Source organism: Nelumbo lutea, chromosome 3 (genome assembly GCF_056320005.1).
Source record: "Nelumbo lutea isolate HS-2025 chromosome 3, American lotus-T2T, whole genome shotgun sequence".
NCBI classification, from domain to species: Eukaryota; Viridiplantae; Streptophyta; class Magnoliopsida; order Proteales; family Nelumbonaceae; genus Nelumbo; species Nelumbo lutea.
This window is the reverse complement of record NC_142686.1, coordinates 24,284,545-24,312,467: the sequence shown is the minus strand read 5'-3', so window position 1 is coordinate 24,312,467 and position 27,923 is coordinate 24,284,545. Positions and strand designations below refer to the sequence as shown.

Below are 27,923 nucleotides of genomic sequence, written 5' to 3'. Positions count from 1 at the left end.
TGAATCAAATTGCTCTTATGAATTGGCTTGTGGTGAATCCTTTGAAATAAACTGTGGTGTGCAATATTGGACAGTTGCAGATATAGCTAACAAATTCTTAAAGATACATGGACAATACAGCTAGTCTGCTCATGTCCAATGGCTGATTAATAGGAAACTCAACAAAAACATGAACAGTTAAATTTAAAATGGTGGGTGGATCACTACTTGTACACATGTTGGAATTGTGATTACCGGAGATCAATGACGTCAAACTTAAGATTGGGGTTCATATATACGTCTGTACAATGCTCATAAATGGGCCCACCATCTGGAGGCTGCTCATGTGGATGGAAGCCACGCTGTTGGCATTGTCGTATGACTGACATGCCACCCGGGGTTGTCAGCCGGAAGATACCATGAGTTCTGCACGTGTTATGAAACTAGCAGTTAAAAGAGTCAAAATTACAGACAGACAACATATTCCTTTTATTAAACAACAGGTAAATCATTCTTGCCTTGAACCATCTCTCGGAGCCATGACAATTGCAATAGCTTCTGGTAACATAATCTGTAAAGTGTAAGAAGGAAAAGCAAGGAAACTTATAGTAATTACGAAACATAGTTAGGTAAATATTCGAATGCATTAAAATCAATGTCCTTGTTGGGGAACAGGAAGAGGTGTTCACCTGATACGAGTAATGAGTGTGAAGGTCAATTGATGACATAAAACAAGACTGTGTAGGATGTGTCTGGTCATTGATAAGAAAATAAAAATATTTGATCATTTAGGATGACGGTTATTGAAAAATAAGAAAGTCAATGTCATGAAATAGTAGAAACATGAGTAGGATCAAACAACACTGCAGATGCACCAGAAATCGTAAAGGTCCTTAAGGCCGAGTGGGGAGCAACAAGAAACTTGAAGGAACATAAAGCCACCTTTTTTTCATAGGTAAAGTTAAACAAAGCCGTTTGCACACTCATTACTTTTAATATGGATTTAATGCATAAAATAGAGAAGGAAACAAGGGTTTATTTCTCTACCTTTACTTTGCAACTCTCCACTCCACTCTGTCTTAGTCCAACTATTTGGGTGTTAAAATGAATCAATGTTTGCATTAAGATTGGATTGGCTAAGGCTTTCATGACTGTCAACCTGATAGGCTGATATAACCCTACTTTATCCAGGTTTGGGGCTATAGTTGTAAGACAAGCTACCACTGGCAAAGGAGTCAAAATCCAATGCATGCCTGTGATTCTTGACTCCACAATATGAAAAACATGGATATGGTCACATCTCCAAAATTGGAATATACAACAAAAAATTCCATTTCTTTTGAATTCAATCATTGTACAATTATAGGAGTTTGCGTAACTAAATCAAAAAGTTTGTCATTATTACCAAGAGACGGTCTATAAGAAAAGATTAAATTCATTATGCATTTTATATCTAATGTATGTCAAATAAGCAAGAAGAAATAGGAAAACCATACAATCGGAGTACTGGAAATTTTATCCTTCTAAAAGAATCTGTGTAACTGCAAAAGCATGTAAAGATGTGGATCCAATTAATTCATCTTACAATAGACAAAATCTCCCTTATAAGTTTCGTTTTCCCTCTATCTAAGCTTAGAACTCAGAAAAGCAAATAATAGAAATGGTTGCCTTACTAGATTGTTACTTTTTCGGAAAATGTAGCATAATATGAAGCATAGTCCACTTAGAAAATAGAAACTCACTATTGTAATTGTCCGAACACTATTTGTTGATATTAGGTGTGAAGTAAATTGGATTTGATTGGCATATTGCAACCATCAGTGTTCAAGTTGTTTATTACTCAGAAATTAAGTGTTTAAGTTGTTTATTACCCAGAAATTAAGTGTTCAAGTTGTTTCTTAACAGGTGTTGATTGTGATAGATATTTTCAGGTTTACAATGGTTCAAGTCTATGGGTTTTGAAGACTGACCTACCTTTCCCGTTATTACCTCATCAAAATTGAAATCATATTTTTCAAAATCAAACATCAACAACCTTTCTACTTTGTCATTTTTGGAGCAAATTTTTTAAATGACAAGAACTCCAAGGCATCCAAGTGTTCAAAACTATCCATTTGGGTTTATAAGGCAGAAAATATTCAGTCATCTATTATTATGGGACTGCCTAAGAAGTACCAAAGGAAAGCTGAATTGGAAGAATACAGCATTTCCGCAGTAGTTGAAAGTCCTATTATTGCAGTCACTCAGAGTAGCAATAAACACCAGAAGATTCACTTAGTACATGAATGAATAAATAAATAAAAGCTCCCAATACAAGTCATACTAAACCTGTAAAAAGTAAGTTTTTTAATTATTAACATAAAGAAGAGCCTTACTAATGAAGAAAGAGGAAGATAACCCCTGGCTATTGGAGAAGGGTGAGCTCTTAGTTAAATAACATTCCCTCCCTCCCTCACACAGACACACATGTATAGGTGAACAGGCAAATACATACAAATGCATACTCACTATTAATACTTGGCTACTTGCATATACACATATTACCAAAATATACAAAATAAAAAACACATATGCATAAATGAATTCATGTGTAAATATACAAACACTGACAAATTTATATATCTTATTTCTCTTAGCGTAGTAGTTTCCCTAAATTCCCCTCCCATGAACCACTCTTGTAGTCATTCCAGTTCCCACTCCATGCTCATATTACTTAGCAATAAAATGCGCACTTTTTTTATTTTTATTTCAATAAATGAAAGTTTGACCAATATTATAAAGATTAAATTGAGGAAAAAAAACAATAAAGGGCAGGAAATATAACTACAAATATCTCTTTTTAGAATAGAAAGAATGAATAAAAAAATGTATAATCTTCATTTAAAACATGGAAAATCAACATATTCCTGAAAAAAAAATGGAAGAAATAAAAGAAATTTCAAAAAATAAAGGGGCTGAGCCTCTATTTTTGTCCAATCAATATGTGTTGTTTGGACAAAATGTTGAGTTCTTTCGTGCTTATTAGTTCAGGTTTTGAAACCTTCAAGGGTTCAAGACAGTATACATCTTGATCGAACCCTAACAAATGAGAAAATAATAAAAAGAAACTAGTATTTTAACTCAAACCGAATAAAGTTAAGAATATAAAAATATCCAAAAGCATCACATCATGTATCTTGGAAACTAAGTGAAGCCACCCTCCATGAGCACCTTAGCGCCTGGGCATCACACTACATGTTAAGCTACCTTGGTATTACGTGATTGTCATTGTTAGGTAGTATATCATAGAGGTAGTCTCTATTTTATATGAAAGTGCAGTGTTCCTGTATCATTTTGTGTAACAATAGCAGACATACCTTCGCTGGGTTATTTGGTTTTTTTTTTCAGCATGTTTGTGTTTTATCGGATGGCCGCAAGAAATTGTTGCAACTATGTGAACTCATGAAAACCAAATCACCCAAGCATGCACTCACTAGATGATTTGGTTTATCCTTTGACTTATAGCATGTATTGGTTTTTTACAGGCCACAAGAAAGTGTCATGATTATATGAACTCATTGCTCCACATGTTAGGTTACTTTTCATATTTTTGATACTCATAGTAAGGTAGTTGTCCTAGTGGATCCTAGAGGTAGTCTCCATTTTATCATATGAAATATGATAATAGCATATATTATCATATCTGAGATCATATTTCAGTTGATATAATAGCATCAACAGTGGAGAAATCAAGCCTGGATTGGTTATGAAATATGAATTCAGATTCTCTTTACAGTACAGATGGCCTATGTCAAACTAAATGGCGATAATTATGTGCCATGGCCAAGAAATGACTAGAGTAATGTTGATGAAATGCCTTGATGATGATTTATTTTCCAAGTTACTAGTACATCATAACAGTACCGAGTATTCTATCAATCCTCAAGAAAATGTCACTGCAAGACCATAATGACTGATTAGATTTATTATCAGATGAAAAAGAAGCTACAAGACATTATCGTTTTAAACAATTAAAGTATGATCTTGGATTCAATTGCACTGAATTTTATTTCCTTTCTAACCTAACAATAATAAGGTCAAGGATTATAATAGACATAAGATACTCACATGAATCCAACCCAAAGGAAACAGGGACTGCTTGTCCTGAACATCAAATATCTCTTCTTCATTTGTGGTCTGACACTGAACAGAAAGCATGTTTTAACAGAGCATAATTCAATTTAAGCATAGAGTGGTCTAAAGAAACATATAATAACAAAATATTACCGAATCTGATGTTGACTCCTGCTTTGGGATTATGAGAGCAGTCACATAGAATTTTCTGTTTTTCTGCAAGAGATATTGATGTCAAACAGGGCTCCATCTGAGCAAATTCAACAATGCAAAATAAATAAATAAATATAGAACTTACAAGTGAACCTGCAAGAACACCACACGTTTCTAAGTTCTTTTCGGTATTTGACTTGGCTAATCTCATGAAGTTTTCCATCATTGCAGTTGACTGCCAGGAGAAACAGAAGTTAATAGCATATACAACCATCTGTTACCTCTATCATCAGGATACTCAACTGTAACATATTGAAGCAACATCAGAAAAACTAATCACCAAAAGAGTTTATGCCCAGAAATAAATTATGCAGGAAAAATATTCAATAGAAGTTTGAAGTAGGAAAACTCTTCAATAAAGAGGGGTGGATCACTAAGAATCTCACAATGTGCAATTGAAGGGGAGCTTTGGGGCAAGCTAGATCATCTTTCAATGAGTTCTCCACCCCATGTCCTGACTCAGTAACTTGAGGAGACGTGACAGGGATCAAATCTTGTACTTGTGCAAGAATAGGTGGAGGAGAAGGTTGCCTGATAACATCTGTATTAACTGGAACTTCCACTTTATCCAAAGAAATCATCGAACAAGGTTCCTCATTGTGAAGCAACTGATTATCACCACTCAGTGAAAGGACTGATTCAAGAGTGGAACTTTCAAGTGATGAATCATCACTGTTCTTTTGTTCCATAGGTCCACCTTCCACTGGATGCTGCAGGCTGTTTCCAAATTAAAACATCAGGAATAACATGGATCCATAACAAAAACTCCAAGATGTTAATGATACACCATAAGAAATAGAATGGAAAGGCAACTAATATAAATAAATTCCACAGTAGTACAGTACAACAAATATAATAAGCTTAGAATATGTATGTCTAACGTTAATTCTTATTGATTAGCACTTTGAATGAGTCAAACTGAGATGTAGGAAGATAGAAATATTAAGTACTTATAGATATTACTAAGTCTAACCTTGGGATTTCAATTGGAGTCAACTCTAAATTGCTTGGATATTGAACCTACAAACGCATGTCGAAAGTTAGCAACATGGTACCTTGAACATTGAATTAAAGAAACAAACTAATTAAAACCAATACCCCTCGAACGCTACTAGGTGGCTGCCACTGGCCACGAAGCCCATTTGGACCTAGAAAAGAATGCCTTGATAGTGTCTCCTCCTTCGGACGTGGAAAACTTAAAGACCTAAAAGAATCAGCCAAGTAAACTAGGGATTAAAAAAAGATAGTGAAAAAGAAAACCCTAAAGACAACCCATTCCTCCATTGTAATGCAAAGCAAAAAAGTTACTTGTGAAAAATTAACTTCAACAATTTTTTGTAATCAAGCTTTTTTTATCTAAGAAACAGGCTCATAAAGTGTTGCATGGACATAGACACAAAATCAGAATCCAATGTGTCTGGGAGTCTGGCTTGGCAAGACAGAAAAACAAGGACTCAAGATATGTCTACAAACAAGTATAAACTATTAAAATTCTGCATATTTTGTTGAATTTTAACATTACAAACTAATAGAAAAAGTTTTTAAAGAATTATTTTTGTTACTTAATAACATTTTGTAGGAAAAATGGCTTTCAATGTGCACATAAACTGTTCATGTGTGTTAAAATGAGCAATAGATGAAGAAAAATGTCCAATAGAAATGTCCCTCAAGAGTCAATGGAGCATCGGAGCCTAACGCATGTCTGACATAGATGCATCATCCATTTAGGAGATCCATGCAAAACTGCTCAGTCACTTTAAAGTTCATGATAAAACTCTAATATTTTTTTATTCAGCTTAAAGAAAGTAAGTTATTATGCTAGTAGATACACACACACACACATACAGAATCACACTTGATCTTAAAGAACCTACTCCACTTCATGGTACGAGTCTACTTTGCTCTATTTTTTTCCCTTCCTGCATCTTTTTTTAAACTAAACTTGATTCCAGCATATAAGCAGTTTCCTGTTGTTTAGTCAATAAGACGACTTTACCGATGACTAAATGCAATAGTATCACCATTGAATCCCTTATGTTTGTTAATACATATTATATGAGGTCATGTTGATAATAAGTCAATGTTTGAGACTTACTGCAGATTAACTTTTAGTTTTTGGGTACAGGGCACCATCATTATAATTAATGCTTGATAATGTTTTAGTATCTCTGGTGTTTTTCCTTCAAATTTTGATTGGTAGACATTTTCTTCCAACTTAAAACATGTTTTCCAGAAATTCCCTCGGCATATATTATATGAGCATTCTGATATGGATGACCACACCAAACAAGGATACAGGTTCTCACCAACCCATGTCAAGTAGAACCAAGCAAATGTAACCCAATTTTTTTTTCTTTTCTTTTTTGTCATAGGATATAGATGAAATAGGTTACACAACTTTTTCTTTTTTGCTTTTTCCCCCATATTTTTAAAACTAATTCCTGACTTTAATCGTATCTCCCAACTATATGGGGTCAGCTACCATGTTTTGCCATTCTGTTCTATTAGTGCCATATCCATTGTTAAATTATTAGCACTTGAATCATTTCCTACTACTTTGACCAATGTCCTTTTTTGGAATATCAGCACTTAAATTATTAGTGGTTAAACCAATTCTTAACTTTACTTTTCCTTATAGCCCCGTTCTTTTCCATCCAGTCATTTACCTGGGTAAGTGAACTTACCCAGGTAGCACTTCCCATGTTCTTTCGGTTCCCAGGTAAGTTCGCAATGACCTTTTACCCATAAAAACTCAATATTGGAACAGACAAATTTGTTCCATTATGTTTTGTCAAATTTCCCACCAGGTGGGGAGGTTACCCACTTACCCAGATCTTTTGGGAGATGGATATCACTTACCCAGATTAGTACACCAGGTGGGGAGGTTACCCACTTACCCGGATCTTTTGGGAGATAGATATCACTTACCCGGATTAGTACCTAGGGAAAAGCACTTTACTGTGGGGCCCACAACTTACTGAAAAGTGAACACGTAAAGTTGGTCAACGGGAACCACTTTCCCCCAGGATTTTTCCCAAAAAACAAGTATGCCCTATTTGATATTGAGATAATCTCAAGTAAAAACTAGAAGGTAGAGAAAATTAGTAGCTAAAGTCCATCTTTGTCCAATGAATCTACCTCCCTCTATTTGATTGTAATACCTCCTAATTAATTCCAATGAAATACTGTTATTGATAAAAAAAGAAGTCCATCTTTGTCCACATTCAATATGAAAATGACAAAAAAAGTGGGGAAAAATAAGTCAGGAAAGCACTAAATAATGCTCATATGCATAAACACCTGATCACTTGTAATTTATTCATAAAGTATGAAGTAATAAGAATAAGATTATGTTTTCCCTGCAAAAAGGGGAAAAACTCTTATTTGAGGTGATATTGTAAGGGGCCTTGGGAGAGGGGGGGATACCCATTAGTAATCTGACCAGTATCCTCTTTCCTTGTACCTTCTAATTCGACTTCTGGCTTTGGTTGGAACTTGGATTTGAGAAGAGATATTAGGGACTCTGAAATGGAGAGTACCTTGTCTCTGTTATCCATCCTTGAGGGGGTTTTCTGGAACCAGCAAAGGTAGATAGTAGAATTTGGACCCTCTCTCCTTCGAGTTCCTTTACTGTTCTTCCTTTTTTAAAGCCCTATCACAATCAAGTGTTCCTTTTGGTTTGTCTTTCCCTATCAAAGAGGTGTGGTGTGAACCCATTCCTGCAAAGGTTGGGAGTTTCTGTTGGGAAACCTTTCTAGAAAGAAAAAACATAGGTGATTTGCTTCAAAGAAAGAAGCCCAATAGATGTTTATCTCCTCACTGGTGTGTTCTCTGTAAAGCTGATGGTGAGTCTAGTGTTCACTTACTAATCTCCTATCAATTTGCAAAATATATTTGAGACTGGTGTGTTTCTTTATTTGGGTGCAGATGGAATCCTCCAATGAATGTGCAAAGCTTGTTTACTTTCCTTCCCTCCGACTGGCCAACAAAAAGGGCAAGGATTATGTGGAGATGTGTTAGGGCAGCCATATGTTAGACTATTTGGGAGGAAAGAAACTCAAGGATTTTCTCAGAAAAGGAAAGAAGCAGGGAAGCAATTACACAGGCGATTCACATAAGGGTAATTCAATGGCTGAAAACTCTGGATATATTTGCAGATTTCTCAGTGGATGATTTGCTAAGAAAGTGGAAGGAAATTGCAAATTCAGCTTCAATTAGGATGGTCTCCCATTGGAACCCTCCACCTCTTGGTTTTATCAAACTGAACTTTGATGGCAGCAGTATGGGCAATCCAGGTCCCTCCAGAACTGGGGAGTACTAAGGGATGAAAAAGGATTTATAATAGCCTTGAACTCTGGCTTAATAAAAGTTCATTTATTTATAAAAAAAAAAAAAACAAAAAGCTTTGTACTCTGGCCCTATTGGAGTGGGAGACTCCCCGAGGGCAGAAATACTAGCAGCTCTGGAAGGGGTACAAAGGGCTAAAGATCTGAATGTCAATAAACTGATCATAGAAGGAGACTGAGACTGTAGTGAATTGGTTAAATGAAGACACCTCTAGGCTTTCGAACTACAGCAATGAGAAGAGGAAACTTAAATGGCTTACCAGGGACATGGAAGTTCGGTGCAAATGGGTAAAGAGAAGTGCAAATTCATTTGTAGATGGCTTAGCGAGGCAAGGGGTGAATAGGATTTCTGTGTTTTGGGCTCAATTATAACTGTATTTTTGTTTTTGGGTGTATGTTTGACTGTCTTGGTGAGTTAAGAAACCTGAGCTCCTCTCCTTTGTAATAATATTCTATTTTAATGAATCTTTAGTTATTGATCAAAAACCAAAATCTGTGTGTCAGTCTAGCATGGGTGATTTGAGTTGTTCGACTGTCATTTATTGATAAACTATGAATTAATAAAGAATAAAATTATGTTTCCCCACTAAAGGAGGAAACTATGATTTGAGTTGGTACTATAAGGGCAGCCTTTATATAGTTGTTAAGGCACATGGGTGATTCTAAATGACAACCTGGGCAATAGAATTTCACAAAACAAAAACTGAATCCTAGGTTGGTTCCATAGTTTTATATACCAATTAGAATACACATAAATTGAAAAAAAAAAAAAAACTGTGAAGCTCTTTAATAATAACATTATCTCTCAAAACATGGCAAGTCATCATATTGAAAAGACCAGCATTTTACATCTATCAGTCTCAACTCTCAATATTTCAAACACAACATAACAAATTACATATTTAATAGAGTAATCTCATGTCAAATTAGCATCCAAAGAAGGCTATAATTTTATACCTTTTTTGAGAAAGTAAGGTGTTGTGTTAATATCAAAATACTGTGAACCGTGTACATCCATCTGAGTATAGAGCTATGCATCCATTTGAGGATAGAACCATACAGCTGGTTAGCAAAATATTAACAAAAAGTTGTCCTTGTCAAAAAATCTGTGGTAATCTAGCCCCATGAATTCCTTATGAGTTGACACCCAAGAGCAAAACATTCCTTTGAGATTGTTCCAACCATATTTACAAACAGGCATTCCTTTCTCTCCATATGCACCAGAAAACAGCTAAGGGAATCAGTCCCCATAGGACTTTACCTCTCTTGCTCAGACCTCTCAAATGCCAACTTTCAAGTGAGGAGAAAATAGAAAAAGGAAAGCAACCCACTCAACCAAAATATTCAAGGACCACACTCCACACATATTTCAAACAGACACTGCAAGAAGAAATGGTTTGCATTTGCTGTTTCCAACTCGGTAGAACAGAAAGAGCAACCTGCCTGATCCAGCACCATCCCCCTTCTTAGTAGTTTGTCACAAGTTAAGCATTTCTCCGAGGCAGCTGTCCAAAACTTTAACCTTTGAAAGAGAAGGATTATGCTAAATACTGATAGCAGGAAAATCATTTGAAAGTTCTCCAATCAGAGATCTGTAAATGAGCTTTACCAAAAACTGACCACTATTCTCACCAAATCACCATCTAGAGTCTTAGGCGTCCTGTTTGAGGAGAGTGAAACTGAATTAATTGGAGCAATTCCAACAGTTGATCCAACTCCCAGTATTTCAGGTTTCTTCTTAAGGTCAGAAGCCAATTAACAACTCCATTTGAGATAGAGTAACAGTCCCTAACCAATGTGCAGCCAGATATAAAGCCAAGCAAGTCTCCATCAATGGTTGCAGCCCACACCACTTATCCATCCAGAATTTAGATCTACTACCATCTCCAATTTTCAACTTCTTGATACCTTTCCAAACCGAGGTGCCATAAGATTGTATATTTTTTCCGCTTCCCAGTCCATGTCCATAGAACCAAATTTAGCTTTGATTACTTTTCTCCACAAGCTACCTGATTCCACACTAAATCACCAGCATCATTTTCCAAGAAGTGCGAGATAAACTTTAATTTCCGACTTCCAAACCTCCTTCTGTACTAATCTGCAAACCAAATCCCAGTATACCAACTACCAAGTGAAACTTAAAGTCTTCTTTCCACACCCCCCCCTCCCAAAGGAAATCTCTCATCTTCTTCTCCAATGGATGGGCAGTGCATGAAGGAATAGGGAAAAAATAGAGGTATAAGTAGGCAGGGCTGCTAAGGTACTTTTAATAAGAACTAGTTTTCCCCCTTTGGAAAGATACCTTGTTTTCCATGAGGCTAGCTTTCTCTCAAATATGTCAAGCAATGGATCCCAAATGATACTCGATCTGCAATTAGAACCAATCAGCAGACCCAAGTATTTCGTAGGGAGTGTCCCCACACTACAGCCCAAAGAATCAGCCAAAGCATCAATATTAGCAACCTGCCCAACAGAAAATAGCTCACTTTTATAAATATTAACCTTCAAACCTGAAAACACTTTGAATCAAATGAGAACTGATTTCAGAACTTTAATGTTCTCAAGAGATACATGACATAAAAAACACGTATCATCTGTGAACTGCAGTAAAGGTATCTCCCCAACGTCTTCCCCCACACGAAAACCTTTTAAAACACCAATTTCCATAGCTCTAGCAATCATCATCTTACTCAACGCTTCAACCACACAAATGAACATACCGGGGGATAGCAGATCACCTTGACAGAGGCCTTTCGAGCTTTTGAACCTCCAACAAGGGGACTCATTAATGAGAATAAAGGAGGGGGTGGACATACAAACCGTCATCCAATTTCCATAGCTCTAGCAGTAATCATCTTACTCATCACTTGAACCACACAAATGAACAAAACGAGGGGTAGTGGATCACCTTGATGGAAGCCTTTAGAGCTTTTGAACCTCCAACAAGGGGATCCATTAATGAGAATGAAGGAGGGAGTGGACATACAAACCATCATCCAATTCTTCCATCTACTCCCAAAATTCAATCTTTTAACAATGTAGCTAAGAAATTCCCAGTTGACAATATCAAAAGCCTTTTCCATATCTACTTTGCATAGAACCTCCTCACCACCACTTCTTAACTGAGAGTCAATTAATTCATTAGTCATCAATATCCCATCCAGAACTTGCCTTCCATTAACAAAAGCCCCTTGGCTTTGGTAGATAACCTTACCCATCAGATTTCATTCTTCTTTATAGGACCTTTGATATGATTGTCAATGTGTTCTATTTAATGTAAAACAAAAAGAATGACCTTTTATCATTTGATTCTTTATTTTTCTCTTCTTAAAACCCTTGGATCTTTTACATTTCAATAGTATATACTAAAACAAAGAATAAGTAATATATAATATATGACACGATGTACCAACATACATACTAATAACATGCAGCCATAGTAATAATATTATAATAAAGCACCGTCTTGTGATTTTTATCACCTAGGCAGGTGCCTAGTCACCTAGACAGGTATCTTTTTTATATAAATGAAAGAGCTCAGACTAGGTTCCCCGAGGGCACCTTGTTGCCTATGAGATGCCTTGAGAACTATTTCTGTGTGTATCTGTGGTATATTTTTGTAGGGCAATGATTAACCTGAATTCTCTTAGCTAGTAAAATGGAACACTTACAATTTGCGGAATTGATCATCCACTGGCCTTCCATGTGAAAATTGACGAGTCCTTGAAGCCTGATATGTGAAATCTTGTCCAACCAGCCCTTGTGTCTGACAAATGAACAAAGAACATTGTAAAGAAATTCAAAATAGAATAGGATAATCATGACCATAACTACAAAGTGCAATCATGAACTATCTTTGGTGTTAAATATTGGGTCTCTTGTGGTCAAAATTCTTAAAAGAGCTAAAAATTTAAAACAAAATAAAAAGCTCCGAATGGAAAAACGAAGCTCTACTTTTACCTTTCTGGTTCCATAATTTGTTGGAATTTTCTTCCTAACAGGAGGCCATTCAACTGAAGAATCAGAAATATCATTGTGGTCAAACCTATCCACTTGATTCATATGATTTCTGTTCAATTCTTCAATCTTCTGTTGAACCACTGGCTTCAATGCCTCCAGTTCACTCAAAGCATTCATTAATTTCTGCATGAAGAATTATCTGAAATAAAAAACCAATCGGACAAGAAAGAATTTTTTTCTAATATAGAAGCAATAAAGATGGAAGGATTACCTTCTTAAAATAAAGCCTTTCATTTTGTAGAGACACCTTAAAATCTTTATGGCGTGGTATAGTTTCAGTGATCAAACTGGAGCAAATAAAAAGATGTTAGGATGACTAGATTGGATTGGTAGAATGTTAAATGACCCAACTATTAGGTCTGTTCATCCCATCTCAAATTTTAGAAGATTGTAAGCTTAACAGGTCTATCAGAAATCATAAATCTAGTGAAAAGAGAAAAAAAAATATATGATGTCTATTTCTTTTTTCTAACCTTGAAAATCTTAGAAGCATAACATACAGATCTATAATATTCTTCTCTTCTCGAAAGATGTCAGCCTGCATATATCAAGCATGAATATTAGCAACTGAAAGGCCACAGCAGAACAAGGAAATTGAAACAAGTTAGAAGATTGGCCCTTAATCATATGAGTAAAATAAAGGAACATAAAAGCATAGTGATAACAATTTAAGGTTGAGATTTACAAGCCATTTGGAATGAAAACAGTTTCATATTCAGCACGGTAAGTCACTCACACTTCCCTCATAATGTGCCTATAGATATTGTCAAGAGATGTGGTTATTGTTCTTCAGCCATTCCACTACAATTTAGGTTTGCATATACTATTTTTTTCTGACTTTTTTTCCAAAGTGGTATCTCACGGTGTTCAGATGTTCACCTTGCCATGCTCCTTGAACCACAGGGTCTAGGAACCCTTGTGCCTTAGTTGAAGCTTCTAACTTTTAAGATATTGGATCAACAATTTCAAGCAGCAGACAACCATGCATGTGTCTTATCTTCAAAAGATAGTCTTTCTATTTCCTTCTATTATAAAATAAATTTATAAAATAAAAATGCTCCAATTCCCTTATTGATGAATGAAATCAGTAAACCTATACAAACATTCATCATCCATCTTTCAACCAAGTCCCAATACATACCCTAGGATCATCTATTGTACATAAAGACATTGTGAGAAGTCCAACTGAAGCAAAAGAAAATGTAGATGGTCAGTCTTCGACAGTGGTAGGAAAATCTTAAAGGCATAAAATCAGTGCGGTGTATCGTAGATCTTATTCCAGGTTCTCACCGGGTGGGAAATGGAGATGGGAAGCAAGAAATTGGTCTCAGAAAGGGGGGGTTGATGCGAGGACCAGATCTAATGTATCTAACAGTGTCAGTAAGGTGGCGGTGGCTGGTGCTTGGCCAGATTTTTGCACTTCGGAGGTGAGAAAGTGGGAAAATAGGTGGTGGTGATCACAGAAAGTCAAGCGGTAGAAGCGAGGAGGGACTTCCTGCGGAAGTGTTTGGTGGGGAGATTCAAATGGGAGTGGAAGCTAGAGAGGTGGAATCATGGGCGGCTAGAACATGGAGGGGAGTGTGGGGAGTTAGGGTGAAGAAGATGGCAGATGACTTATTCTTGTTCATCTGTCCTTCGAGAGCTGAAGCTGAATGGATCTTGCGCCAAGGGCCGTGGCAAATGGACAGAAATCCTCTTCTTCTGGGTTGGTGGGGTGCAAGTGCGGGGTGCTTCTACCCGGAAGTTGAAGCTAAGACGGACTGTTCGGACTCCATTTGGATTAGGGTCTTTGTTCTCCCACTTCTCCTCTGGTGCCCAAGTGTGATTAAAGCCATTGGAGATGTGTGGGGGGGCTTCATTGAAATTGATGATTCCCCTTCTGAAGTCACCACTTGCGAATGGGTTAAAATGAAGGTCCGTACAGGTGAAGATATTCTGAATAGGGTGGCGGTGGCGGCTGGTGGGTCCCTGTTCTCAATTCAAATCTGGCCTGAGCTCTTACCAACGATGAGTAGATGGAAAGGGGGAGAAAGGGGGGTTGAAATTCCTCAATTGCAGGGGAAAGCGAACTCGGATACTTCAAAATCCCTAATGTTGGAAGGCGTGGACAAGTCTCCCTAGAAGCAGACTCCCTATATGAAAACCCAAGCTAATACTGGCTCGCCTACGCGTTTTTTGGCGACTGGAGATGGAGAAGAAGAGGAACGGGCATGCTTTATTCTGAAGCGCCCGATGACATGTTTGTTGGATCGTGTAATCCCATACCTATGAAAAGGTGACTGTAGGTCACAGATGACCTGCTCTCTGCTCGTTAGTCTGATTTCATGTGTGTTAGGATCTATCTTATTGATTAATGTTGTGGTGGAACTTATTGGAAAACCAATAGGTTGGGACTGTTCTTCAAGCAGATCTGAAAATCAGTCTCGTCATATTTCTTCTTTGGAAATTGGTGCTGTTTTTTGTGCTCAGATTAAGTCCAAAACTGAATTGTTGTGTGTGGAGCTTATGTCGATATAAGGAGGGATCCTAAGTTGAGAGTTTAAATCAAAAAAACTTTGTGTTTACCATGTCGTCTGAGAATTCTGCTACTTCAGAGATTTCAAGGAGCCACAATGGACTGAGTGGGGGAATGGATATGAATTTCCCCATGGTTGTTATTCCCTTTTATGGTCTAAACTACCTTGAGTGATCTAGGGGAATAAAACTCTACATCACTGCTAGGGGGAAAATAGGATACATCAATGGGAGAGTGAAGGAACCGAAGAACGGAAGTGTTGAATATGATAGGTGGAACCAAGAGAATAATATATGGTGATGCCATGGCTCTTGGTTTCCATGCTGCCACATGTAAGGAAGACTTTTATGTGGGCTGAAACTACTTGTGAGATATGGGAACAAGCAAAGTCCACCTATTCAGAGCAGAGACACTATGCCAAGATATACCAACTGCAAGCTGAATCCTCTACTTGCAAGCAGGGGGAGAGGAGTCTCTCGATGTACTATTCTGATTTGGCATCGATATGAAAAGAACTTGATCACTACCAGAATGTGAATTGGAAGTGTGATGAAGATGCAAAAGCGTATAAGTCACTTGTATCTCAGCAACGGGTCTTTGCCTTCCTCCTAGGGTTGAGTCCTTGATATGAGTCCATCAAGGTGCAGATCTTGGGTAGTAAAGACTTGCCATCAGTTCAGAAGGTGTATGCCTTATGCAGTCAGAAGAGAGTAGAAGAAGTGTGATGAATTGGGTAGAGGGGGAGTTAGTTGCCCTAACTGTCCAGGGAAATTCAGATACAAATGTCGGAGGTGCTTTTAAGAAAGCTGACTCTCTGAAGAGAACAGATGATAAGAGTAAACTTTGGTGCACTCACTGCTAGAAGACAAGACACACCAGATATACATGTTGAGATCTCCATGGAAAACCTAAATGGGCACAGGATTTGGGTAAGAAGTCAACACCTGATCAGGGCAAGAAACCAAGTTAGCAGAATCAGAAAAAGTATAACTCAACTAATACGGAATCTCCAGAGACTAATCCATTGGTAACTCGGGAGAGGCATCCCAGTTCTGACCCCAAGGAAGAAATTATCAACTCCTTTCATGACCATTTGGAATTGTATGGTAGGACTCTCCGCCAAATGGATTCTGGTCCTACTCCCTTTACCTCTTTCGCATCTACATCAGGTAACGTTGCCACTGCCTTCCATGTGTCATCTCATACCACTGATTCTCCTTGGGTTATTGACTTTGTAGCCTCAAACCACATGACCGGTAAGTCAAATTTATTTCAGACATATAACCTTCTCTCTGGGAGAGATAAGGTGAGACTAGTTGATGGTTCTTTCTCTACCATAGCTGGCCAAGGTACCATACCTCTCCCACTCAGCCTTACTCTTTCTAATGTACTGCATGTTCCGAAATTACCTATAAATTTGTTGTCCATTAGTAGTATAACTCACTCCTTGAACTGTTCAGTCACTTACTTTCCATCTTCATGTGTGTTTCAGGATTTGGCCTCGGGGAAGACGATTGGTAGAGGAAGCATGGTAGATGGTCTCTACATGTTGGAGAATAAAGCTGGTCTTGTGGCTATAGAGTCCATGAGTTTGTCCAGTGAGAATCAAGCTTATTTATGGCACAGTCGTTTTGGTCATCTTTCTTTTGAGTCATTAAAAGTTATGTTCCCAAAGTTGTTTGAGTCATTGTCAGTGAGTTAGTTACAGTGTCAGACATGTCAATTGAGTAAACGTTGTAGAAGTTCTTTTCCTTTGAGAAATAAAAGATCTAAATTTCCATTTCATATTGTTTATTCTAATGTTTGGGGCCCTATTACTCTACCTACTGAGGTTGGATATAAGTATTTCATTACCTTGATTGATGATTACTCTAGATACACTTGAGTTTACCCTACGCGATCTAGTGATGAAGTGCCAAAAATTGTGAAAGACTTTCAACGCATGGTGTTCACTCAGTTCCAAACTGAAATCCACACCTTCCAGTCGAACAATACGAAGGAATACTTCCATAGTGATCTCACGAAGTTTTTTGCTTCGAGTAGGTCACTTCAACGAAGCTCTTGTGCTAGGACACCCCAACAAAACAGTATTGTTGAACGAAAAAACCATCATCTTCTCGAAGTAGCTCGTGGCTTATTAATTCATATGAATGTGCCAAAACGTTTTTGGATGGATGCAATTTTGTGTGCTACATGCGTCAACCGTATGCCATCTCGGTTACTAGAGTATAAGGCCCCACATCAGCTTTTGTTTCCTACAACTCCGCTGTCCACCATTCCGATGTGTGTTTTTGGGTGTCGTTGCTTTGTCCATAACTTGTCCCCTACTCGAGGTAAGCTTGATCCTCTGGCTATTCTTTGTGTTTTCCTTGGTTTACTCTTTATCTCAAAAGGGGTATCGTTGCTATGATCCTACCTCTCGCAAATACTATGTCTCCATTGATGTATCCTTCTTTGAGAATCAACCTTTCTTCTCGATTTCTCCTCAGGGGGAGAGTAGGGTTGAGGAGAAACAGGCAGCTCAAACTCAACTACCTCCTTTACCCGATCCTCCTCCATTCCGTGTCTTTCATCGTTGCCATAAAAGTCAGTAGAGTTCAAGAGCCATGAAACCTGACACTATGCAACCAACATCATCGGATTCGCCAAAGGCATATCCTTCTCATCAGCTAGGTACACTTGCTCCTATTGATATGCATGTTCCTCTCAATGTTGATTCCCCTGTCATTAAGGATCTTGATGTTCCTATTGCTAAGAGAAAGGGTGTTAGATCTTGTACCACTAATCATCCTATCTCTAATTTTGTGTCCTATGATCACATTTCACCTTCATTCCGTGCATTCCTCTCTTCTGTGGGCAGTGTCCCCGTTCCTAAGAATGTGGCAGAAGCTTTATCTAAACCTGAATGGACAGATGCAATGCAGGAGGTAATTGATGCATTACACAAAAATGGCACTTAGGAGTTGGTGGATCTTCCTGAAGGGAAGGAACCAGTGGGTTGCAAGTGGGTGTTCATAGTGAAACACAAGGTTGATGGAACTGCTGAAAGGTACAAGGCTAGACTGGTAGCAAGAGGTTTTACACAGGTATATGGAGTGGACTATGCAGAGACTTTTGTTCCAGTAGACAAGATGAACTCTACCAGGATTCTTCTTTCATTGGCAGCAAATCTTGATTGAGAACTTCACCAATTGGACATCAAAACTGCTTTCTTGAATGGTGACTTGGAAGAGGAAGTGTACATTACCCAACCTCCAGGTTTTTGTGCCAAGGGCAATGAACAAAAAGTGTGCAGGTTAAAAAAATATTTATATGGGTTGAAACAATCACCTCGGGCTTGGTTTAGTAAGTTCCACTTAGCAGTTCAACAAATGGGGTTCAAACAATGCCAGTCAGAGCACACTCTATTTGTGAAAAAAGGTGAAGGGAAAATTGCAGCTCTAATTGTGTATGTGGATGGCATAGTGATCATAGGAGATTGGGAGGCTGAAATGCGAAGACTAAAAAAATTCTTAGCCACTCAATTTGAGGTGAAAGATCTAAGGCTCTTACGTTATTTCCTTGGAATTGAAGTTGCCTGCTCTCACAAGGGCATCTTTATTTCCCAACGGAAATATGTACTAGATCTACTAGAAGATACAGGCAAGTTGGGGGTAAAACCAATTGACTCACCAATTGAATCTAATCATCAGTTGGAAGACAGTCAATGAGAGTTTTTGAAAGATGTGAAGAAGTTCCAGAGACTCGTAGGGAGACCCTTGTATTTGTCTATGACCAGCCCTGATATTGCTTATGCAGTGGGTGTCCTTAGTCAATTCATGCACAATCCTAGGACAACTCACTTTGAACCTGTAGAGAGGATCCTTAGATACCTCAAGAAATTTCCCAGAGCTGGTTTGTTGTTCCAGAAACATGGACACTTAAAGGTGGAAGTATATATTGATGTTGATTGGGCAGGAATAGTTGATGACCGAAAGTCTACTAGTGGGTATTGTGCCTTTGTAGGAGGAAACCTGGTCACATGGAGAAGTAAAAAACAAAATGCGGTGGCTAGATCTAGTGCTGAAGCAGAATATAGAGTGATGTCTCATGGGGTTGCTGAAATCATGTGGATAAGAAATTTGTTAAGTGAACTAGGTTTTGCAGTGAGCAACCCTATGTCACTCTACTATGACAATAAAGCGGCCATCAATATTGCTACTAATCCAGTCCTGCATGATAGGACAAAACACATTGAAGTGGACAAGCATTTTATTAGAGGGAAACTTGTAAATAGAGAGGTGTGTACTCCATATGTCAACTCAGAAGAAGACTTGCAGATATCTTCACCAAAGGTCTTCATCATGTGTGGCACAATGATTTGTGTGACAAGTTGGGCATGATTGACATCTATGCTCCAACTTGAGGGGGAGTGTTTAAATAATTTAGTTATTTGTGTTAGGGTCTGTTTGGCTAGTTAAAGCCTTTTTTTTATTTTCTGTTATAGTACTTCACTTACAATAGGAGCACAAGAGTCTTTTCCCTTCTTATTTCTGCCGCCCTATATAATATAATAGAAGTTGGTGCCGCCAGCACTATTCCATTGCTCCAAACCTTTTCTTCTTCCTTTCTTTCTTCTTCTCTTCTCTCTTCTTCCCTTCTCTTCTCTACTTCCTCATATTTCAATCAAATTTATTGCCAAGACACCTCAAACCAAGTTAAGATCCCAAGGACTAGATCCAACTGAACAGAGGAAGCATCCACAAAGCATAATGTATCATCTGCAAATTGGAGAATATTGACCTTTTCCCCCTCAAGGAATATTGCAAATCCTTCCCAACAACCAGAATCAGCAGCCTTCTTGCAAAAAAGAGAGAATTTCCATAACACAAATAAAGAGCAAGGGGGAGAAGGGATCACCCTATCTAAAACCCCCTGAAATGTCAAAAAACCCCACTGATTGACCATTTATCAACATTGAGAATTTAGGAGAGGTTATACATACTTTGATCCAATTCCTCCATTTCTGCCCAAAATTCAACTGTTGCAACACAAAATCAACACATCTCCAACTGACATGGTCATAGGCCTTTTCAATGTCTAATTTACAAACCAAGCCAGTGAGCTCTCTTCTTCATGAATGAACTAGCAATAAATATTGAGTCAAACATCTACCTTCCCGAGACGAAAGCGCTTTGATTGATTGAAATCACACTACCTAAGACCCCTTTCATTCTCTCAGCTAGAACTTTAGCCAAGATTTTGTAAAAATTGTGGAAGCGATTGATTGGCCTGAAATCTTTGATATTTACAGCCCCTTCAATTTTTGGAATGAGAGTGATAAAGGTAGTATTTAGACTTCTTTGCAGAGAAGCATTTACATAAAACGCCTGGAAGACATTCATCAAATCTTGTTTCACTATATCCTAGCATTTTACATAAAAGAGATTGGTGAGACCATCCGGCCCTGGGAATTTATCATCTTCCAACTTGTTAATGGCAGCCTTGATTTCCTCCTCCGTAAAGGGTCTCTCAAGGAAAGATTTCTGATCTTCACTCAACTGCTTGAAAGGAAGGTTCTTGGGGAAAGGTCTAAGAGTCCAATTTTCTTTATAAAGATTTTATAGAAAGTAGTTGCCACCACCTTCATTTCTGCAGCTGATTCCCCAGTTCTTCCTTCCCACTCCAGCTTGCTGATTAAGGAAACTCTAGCTCTGGCATTTGCCATTTTATGAAAAAAAAAAAAAAAGAGTGTCTTTGTCCCCCTCCTTCAACCAAGCCACCTTAGCACTTTGCCTCCACTTGATTTCTTCCTTGACAGTCAATTTGTCAAAATTAATTTTTGCATGGGATCTCTTCAACCTCAAGTCTTCTAATAAGGAACCTACCTCTTCTGCTAAATCAATTTCCTCAATAAAGCTCTCTTTTCTGTTTCTAAACTCAAGTTGTTCTCAACTTCCAAATTTTTTATCTCTCTTTAATTGCACCTAGTTTTTTGCCAAAATAAAGGAGCTAGTGCCCTCCACCTGAAGGTCTCTTCATACAGTCTTCAACAAGGGAATAAGCTTTTCATCTTCAAACCAGGCATTTTCAAGCTTGAATGGAGTTCTGATTTTTTCTCAATTGCCACAAACAAGCTGAATTGGGATATGATCTGAGACTGGCCTAGGGAGGGCAATCTGCCTAAAATCAGGAAAAACCTCCTCCCAGTTTGAAGAGACCAAAAACCTATCTAGTTAGTCTCACCAGAGTGGGATTGTCTTGATTATTGGTCCAGGTAAATCGACTGCCCTGAAGAGGAATGTCCATCAACTCAAATCTGTTAATAAAATCAGCAAACTGAAACATCGCTCTTGTTCTTCTACCTCAGGTATTCTTTTCTTCAACAGACAAGGTAACATCGAAATCACCTCTAATGACCCAGGGATAAGTCAAGGTGCCCCTCACCTCTACCAATTCCTCCCAAAAATATCCCGAGGATTCAGATCTGTAGGACCAAAAACATTTGTTACTTGGCAGATATTCCCATCTGAGAATTTCAGCACTAAAGAAATTGAGAAATTTCCAATATGGTAAGAGATTAAGCACCAGAAAGAAGGATCCCAAAGACTCAACAAACCCCCTGCACTGCCCATTGCAGATTTTGATTTCCATCTGACCTGCCCCTCACCCCAAATACTCCTAACAATGGCAGCACCCAAGCATTCCAGTTTAGTTTCTTGAAGCAAAACAATCTTCGAATTAGATCTCTTCAGAGAATCACACACTACCAATCTTCTTCTACCCGAACCCAAATCTCTTACATTCCGAGATAATATTTTTAAATCCATGAGAACACTGCAAAAAACAGATCAGAAGCAACCCTCAAAATCAGACTTTCTTGGCTCCCCTCGACATCCCCTCACTACTACTTGCCTCATCATTTAGGCCCCAAGTAAGTCTCATCATCTCTTTGCTCCTCTTCGAATTTGTTCCTCCTTTCTTTGCTGCAAGTTTCCCTCTCTCCATAAGGACTCTTTGTTCGACCCCCTCCAGAAATTTAATTGTTTCATCCTCCATCCCCTCCATCAAAACTCCTAAGAATTTTCCCAAACCCAAAAGTTTCAAAGAGACCCAAGAAGAGGAGGTGGAAATATTGGAGGACTTACCTCCCTAGATTGTCGAACTGGGTACCTTGCCTTTGCTATTTCTTGAATGAACTGGACCTCCAATTGGCTCTCGCAAATCCAATTTTCTCCCCCCTCCTTCCTGTGAGTTGGACTGATGAAGATCCTCTCCCGTCTTCGAACTGTTCATCAGTTCCCATCACAGCAATAGTAGTAGCTTCAATCAGGTTCTCTTCCACCCGCACCAAAGAAAGGTGTTGCACCTGCAACCTTGTAGCCTCCATGGCCGGTGACACTGTCGAACAAAAAGGGCTAGGAGACTAAAGAGGTGTTGTCTGTGCGCAGGATCGATCTCCCGAATCTACCGACGGAGTGACCTATCTACGAACATGCTCATTGCCAACAGTCCTAATTTTCTTTAAAGGCTGGTTGGACCAAGCTGGCCCCCTTTGGACTGGACTAAAGGGTTCATTTCTGCAAGGACCCTGGGTTCACTAGTTGCTTTTGACCCTTGTCCACTTCTAACCACCTGTGAAGAAAGCCTTTCGAGATTGGATTGGTTTAGTGTGGACTTTTGAGCCCGTAATAGATTCTCCTGGTCTGAGCAAAGCTTGAGATCTGGCATCTGTCGGGTCTCCCTGCAACTCTTCAGTGAGGTTTCCTCCACCAAACATTGTTTTATCAATGTTTTTAACTCTTCGACTCCCAAACTTCCCAAGGTTTAAAATTTGAACACCGCCCTTGGAATTGATCCTTAGGGGGGCATTCTGACCCTCCAAAACTTCCAAGATCGGATGGCTCGAATTATTGTTGGTTCTATCTCCTTCCTCGCTTCCGTCATACGCCTGAGAGGTCAACGGCGATCGGTAACAGGGTTGAGCAGTACTAAGCTGATTTTTGGGCAGGAGGTTCTCACCAGCATCCTCTAGAACAAGAGTTTTTGAGAGCTCTGAATCCACCCTTCTCTCCTTTTGGGAATTTTCATTCTCCGGGTCTCCCCGCTTCCATCTACGAATAGACGGCAAAATCTCAGGCCAAATATAGACAAAGAACAAAACTTCCCCAGCGGCTATCTCCACCTTTTTTCTGGGATGGACTCTCCCCTTTGAACCTTCATTCTGATCCATACACATATAGATAGTTCTGAAGGAGAATCATCAGTCTATACAAAGCCTCCACACACATCTCCTATGGCTTTGGTCACACTTGGGCACCAAAGGAGCAAGGGAAGGCCAATCGATCAATATCAGACTCAAGCTCTGGATCAATGTTTTAAAAGCGCAATGCACAAAAAAGGCGTAGAGGTCAATTTGCACCTGAGGCACAAGGCACAAGGCGAGGCGCACGCCTTTTTGAAGCAAGGCGCAAAAGTACAAACAAAAAAATTGCTAAAAATAAAAACAAAAGTCAAAAATTTAAAGAAAAATGCCAAAAAATCAAAAAAAATATTAAACATAATATTAATAAAAAATATAAAGTTAAATTTTAAAATAAATGTTTTAAAAAACCTATTATCTGAAATTAAAATACATAAACATAAGATGTAAAGCATATTCAAATGAGAATTTAAAAATAAAATCAAACATATAAAACATTTTCAAGTTACCTAGTTCTCCATCTATCTCCTCTTCTCTCCAGTTACCTAGTTCTCCCCAAACTTCATAATTCACCTTACAAAAAACCCAAACCAGTTCTCCCCAAACCTATATATATATATATATATATATGGGTTGTGTCGCATGCTGGGCCATGCCAACATGCAGGCCACAAGTGTCAGTATGCATAGTCGTGTCGTGCCGACCCATGGACCTGAAACCCCAGGCTCGACAGGCCCGTACGATTATGTTGGGTCGTGCCAGGCCAGCCCAAATCAGCATGGCTTGATTTACACCTCTAGTTGTACAGGGTTTTTCTTAATGAAATTCATACTTCACCTCTTCTCAAAAGTTATAAAGTCTTAAATGGTATGGTAGGGTAAGGAGTTTGTTATCTGATTTTCTAAGTCAACTGATGCAGGGGTGTTTTTTCTCAGTTGTAGTAGCGTTATTGAGGTTCTAGAGTGTCAGGATGTGGTGGGTGCAGGGTTTTTTTTTTTTAATTTCCTCTCTCAGGTGACTTCCGGTCACCATCCTTGTATTTTCTCTCTCTTTTATTATAACATATTTCATTTTATTACAAAAAAGGTGATTTCACCAACCTAAAGTAAAAATAAATAAATAAGTTCCTTAATACCAAACAAACCAAGCCACATCAAGCATCACCACTACATAGACCAAAAATGTTGCCCTAAATCTTCTCTCCGCACATCTCCAAATTCAGTATGCACAAGAGACCAATATAACAACAGAGCATATATCACTCACAATTTTGTTTTTCACTTTTTTGAATACTCTTTACCATCAAAGATACACCTGTTTCTTTCTTTCAAAATGCACCCAACAAACTTCAGATGGAATGATACTCCAAGGAACATTGACCTTTTTCCTGATCATTAACTTACCATCAATTTTGTTAATGTGGAATAACGAAATATATACAGTGCAAACCCAACCCATCATTATATTCTTTACATTTTCTCTCCTGCCTAACCCTTTAATAAATTCATCTCTACATTACATCATTCACCAGCCATACCTGTGGCTCCCCAAGATAACTGCATACCACACTTCTGTGTTTCAATGGAACATATTAGTTTTGTTTCAGCAAACCATGTATTGTCCTTGAGTCACCTTTCACAATAATGTCTTTGCATTCCAGTTACCACCCCATCTTTAAGCCTTGAATACTGCCAATAGCTCCTCCTCTATTGAGTTCTTTTATCCAACTGGACCTGAAAAAATAGCTTTCACTTATCCTTCATGGTTCCCAAGAATTTTGGCTTTTTTCCCTCTTCTAAATATCCAATCCTCAACCATGTAGAAAATATTACATCCATATGCACAGGAACTGGTCCTTGCATGCTAAACAGCAGAAAAAAGACCAAGTGGATACCTTGACCTTAAGGGGTCTTTGCATAGTAAAAGATATCTGTTCGTGCATCCAAGAAGGTGGATGTGCAACCCCCTATCTCCTACTCTTTCTGCTTAAGCCATCTCAACATCCTCATCACCACCATGCTTAGTCTAAGGTATCTTCTTTCTTGATCTCTGGTCTTTCAAATGCATTATTATACTTTCGTTTGAATTTAATTGGTAAGCAAGGTCGAACAAACATAACCATGTCATCCACCTTTCCTTGTATTTATAAAAAGCAATATCTTCAGTCTCTAACTGTTTCCCTTCTACTCCTATCTCCAAATTCTGCTTTCTCATATTATGCATGTAATCCAAGAATTGCGGTTCTTTTAGGCACAAAGTTGTCCAAATTGGCAGCAGTGGTGCCATGGGATAGTTATCATGGTAAAATGACTACTGTTATAACCCTGAATTAAGATTAACATTCATTAAATATCTGCCAAGCCTCAACCACAAAAAAAAAAAAGTTATCTGGTGCCTGTGTTGATTTTGAATGTGATAAAGCCAAGGTGTAGCCAATCACTGCAAGTGATGCTTAAACACCTAAAAACCCTTTGCATCTAATTAGGAATCCTACCTACAGTTCACTGGTACACATCACAAAGCATCCAGCTGAGGCTTCCGTAAGTAGTTCACCGATTAATTGGATCATGAGTGATTAACTGATAGACATCTTACCTACAATTCACTGGTACACCTTCCTATATTACTATTGAGGTAGGGTTTTCAGGCATACACAGACTCAATTTCCTGAACAAGGAACACAGCCACAGGATTTGATGGCACAGCTGTGCCAAACATAAATGAGCTCTTTGAATGTCATTTTAGATTCGCCTCCCTCATATAACAAACAATCTCAATAATTATATATGTAAACAGATCCATATTCATAGCTTAGGTAAAATTAAAATCAAAATGAAAAGAGCAGAAAACAAAATCGAATCGAAGTACCAAGAATAAAACACCACAACTGAAGTAAGCAACATCGCGACGTTCAAATTATGGAGAAAAGGAAAGGCGATCGAGAAAGACCAGACCTGTCTGAGGAGATTATCAGCGATCCGATAGTAATAACGAAGAGAAATTCGATTATCGACATCAAGCGTCTGCGTACTGGCAGCGATGCTGAATCCTCCCGACGAGGATCTCATCTTTCTTTGCACTTGTCTGTCTTTCCTTCTTTCTCAGAAACAATCGGTCACCATAACTCTTAGCTTGAATACTGCATAAACCCTAACCTAATTTACAGAAACCAAACCTCTAGGGAGTTTCGTTAATGGCAGGAGTACGCGGAACATGCAGCGGGAGAAATGGAGATGTCATTTCAGTCGATTAGGCGTGGCGCAGTGACCAATTGCATCACGGGTCGGGAATGTCAAGTTCGGATTTCACCTGGCCGAACGGATTGTCTGCGAAGTCGAGTCGATGACGAATGATGGTTTTATTAACCCCCGGGAATAAATGTCGGCCCGGCAGTTGTCCACGGTTGTAGTCTTGTAGATTGCAAAACGTAGACCCGAATTGCTTCTGGTGAGAAGAGAGTTTTTTATCCCAAGTCTCGGCTCCAACTATTGAAATCGAATTTGCTAGTCACTAAGCGCGCCTCGCATCACAGTCGTGCATTGAGAAGATCTGCCGACATCAAGTAGGGAAACGCTGTAAGGTTGGTGTGAGGAGCAAAAGCAGGAGAGAGGAGGATCGGGATTACGGAACGTAGTTTAAAGGGACTCCGGATCTCCTGCCCACGTCTGCCCATAATACACTAATGGCGTGAATTGGTAACATCTCCCCCTACATAATACTACTATGCAAGAGGATGAGATTTTTTCGTGTGTGTATGAACAGAGTTCTCGTATATAGGAGCCAATATCAAGTATATACAAATACTCTTAATGTACAGCTGAAAGTGTTGTAAAGTTAGGTATAAATAAAACCTGATTCATCAGATATCCTATCAATTGAGCCACTATCAGTTGGCTAGTGAGAAGAGAATCAAGATTACAGAATGCAGTTTGAGGGAGATCACATCAGCGCCTCCCATAGGTGTCCCATATGTACATCTCAGCATGTATTAGGAATATCTCCCATATTTATTATTGGGAGACGTTTCGGCTTTTGTAAGGGTAATGTCGTTCGAATAGCCTTTAAAACCTTGTATTGGAAATATTTTCCTATTCATGTACTTTATTTCATGGGAAAATATTCCCAATGTAAGATTGTAAGAGGCTATTGGGACGGTACATGGACTTGCCATGTGCCGCCACAGGATGTGCACCATGTGCCAAGTTGCCAACCTAGCTGAGATTCGTGAGAATACAATACACAAGCGTGCCAACCATGCTCAATGCTGAGTGACCAATCACAACTAAAGGTGCCGAGTTAAACAGAACAGTTTTGCATTGTGTTATGTAGGGGTTTACAATTGGCTGGTTCGATTTGGTTTGATTAGAATTGAGGATTTAACAAATTATTCGATTTAACTATAATCATCAATCAAACCAAATCAACCTTAACCAAATTCGGTATGGTTTTCGATTCGGTTGGGCCCTAAATTGTGAAAGGTAAAAGGAAAAATGTAAAAGGAGATAACGCTTCAATGAGATGCATGAAAGAAGAAAAAGAAATTAAATCCCATCTC

General features: G+C 38.5%; 1 protein-coding gene across 2 annotated transcripts; it reads right to left on the bottom strand.

Moving 5' to 3' along the window:
* On the bottom strand, positions 1-26,978 carry AMSH1 (associated molecule with the SH3 domain of STAM 1). 2 transcript variants are annotated; one of them, XM_088976931.1, is made up of 14 exons: positions 26,323-26,978; positions 13,145-13,209; positions 12,883-12,958; positions 12,612-12,794; positions 12,323-12,417; positions 5,404-5,509; positions 5,279-5,325; positions 4,692-5,022; positions 4,391-4,480; positions 4,246-4,308; positions 4,087-4,161; positions 669-731; positions 498-550; positions 1-405 (listed from the first exon to the last, which is right to left on the bottom strand). In XM_088976931.1, the coding sequence occupies exons 1-14, from the start codon at positions 26,434-26,436 to the stop codon at positions 231-233; spliced, it is 1,536 nt and encodes a 511-aa protein (XP_088833057.1). In that variant the 5' UTR covers positions 26,437-26,978; the 3' UTR covers positions 1-230. The 2 variants fall into 2 exon arrangements, with proteins under 2 accessions (XP_088833057.1, XP_088833058.1); XM_088976932.1 differs by lacking the exons at positions 5,279-5,325; positions 5,404-5,509 and having other exon boundaries at positions 26,323-26,969.
* Positions 26,979-27,923: the final 945 nt, after the last annotated feature.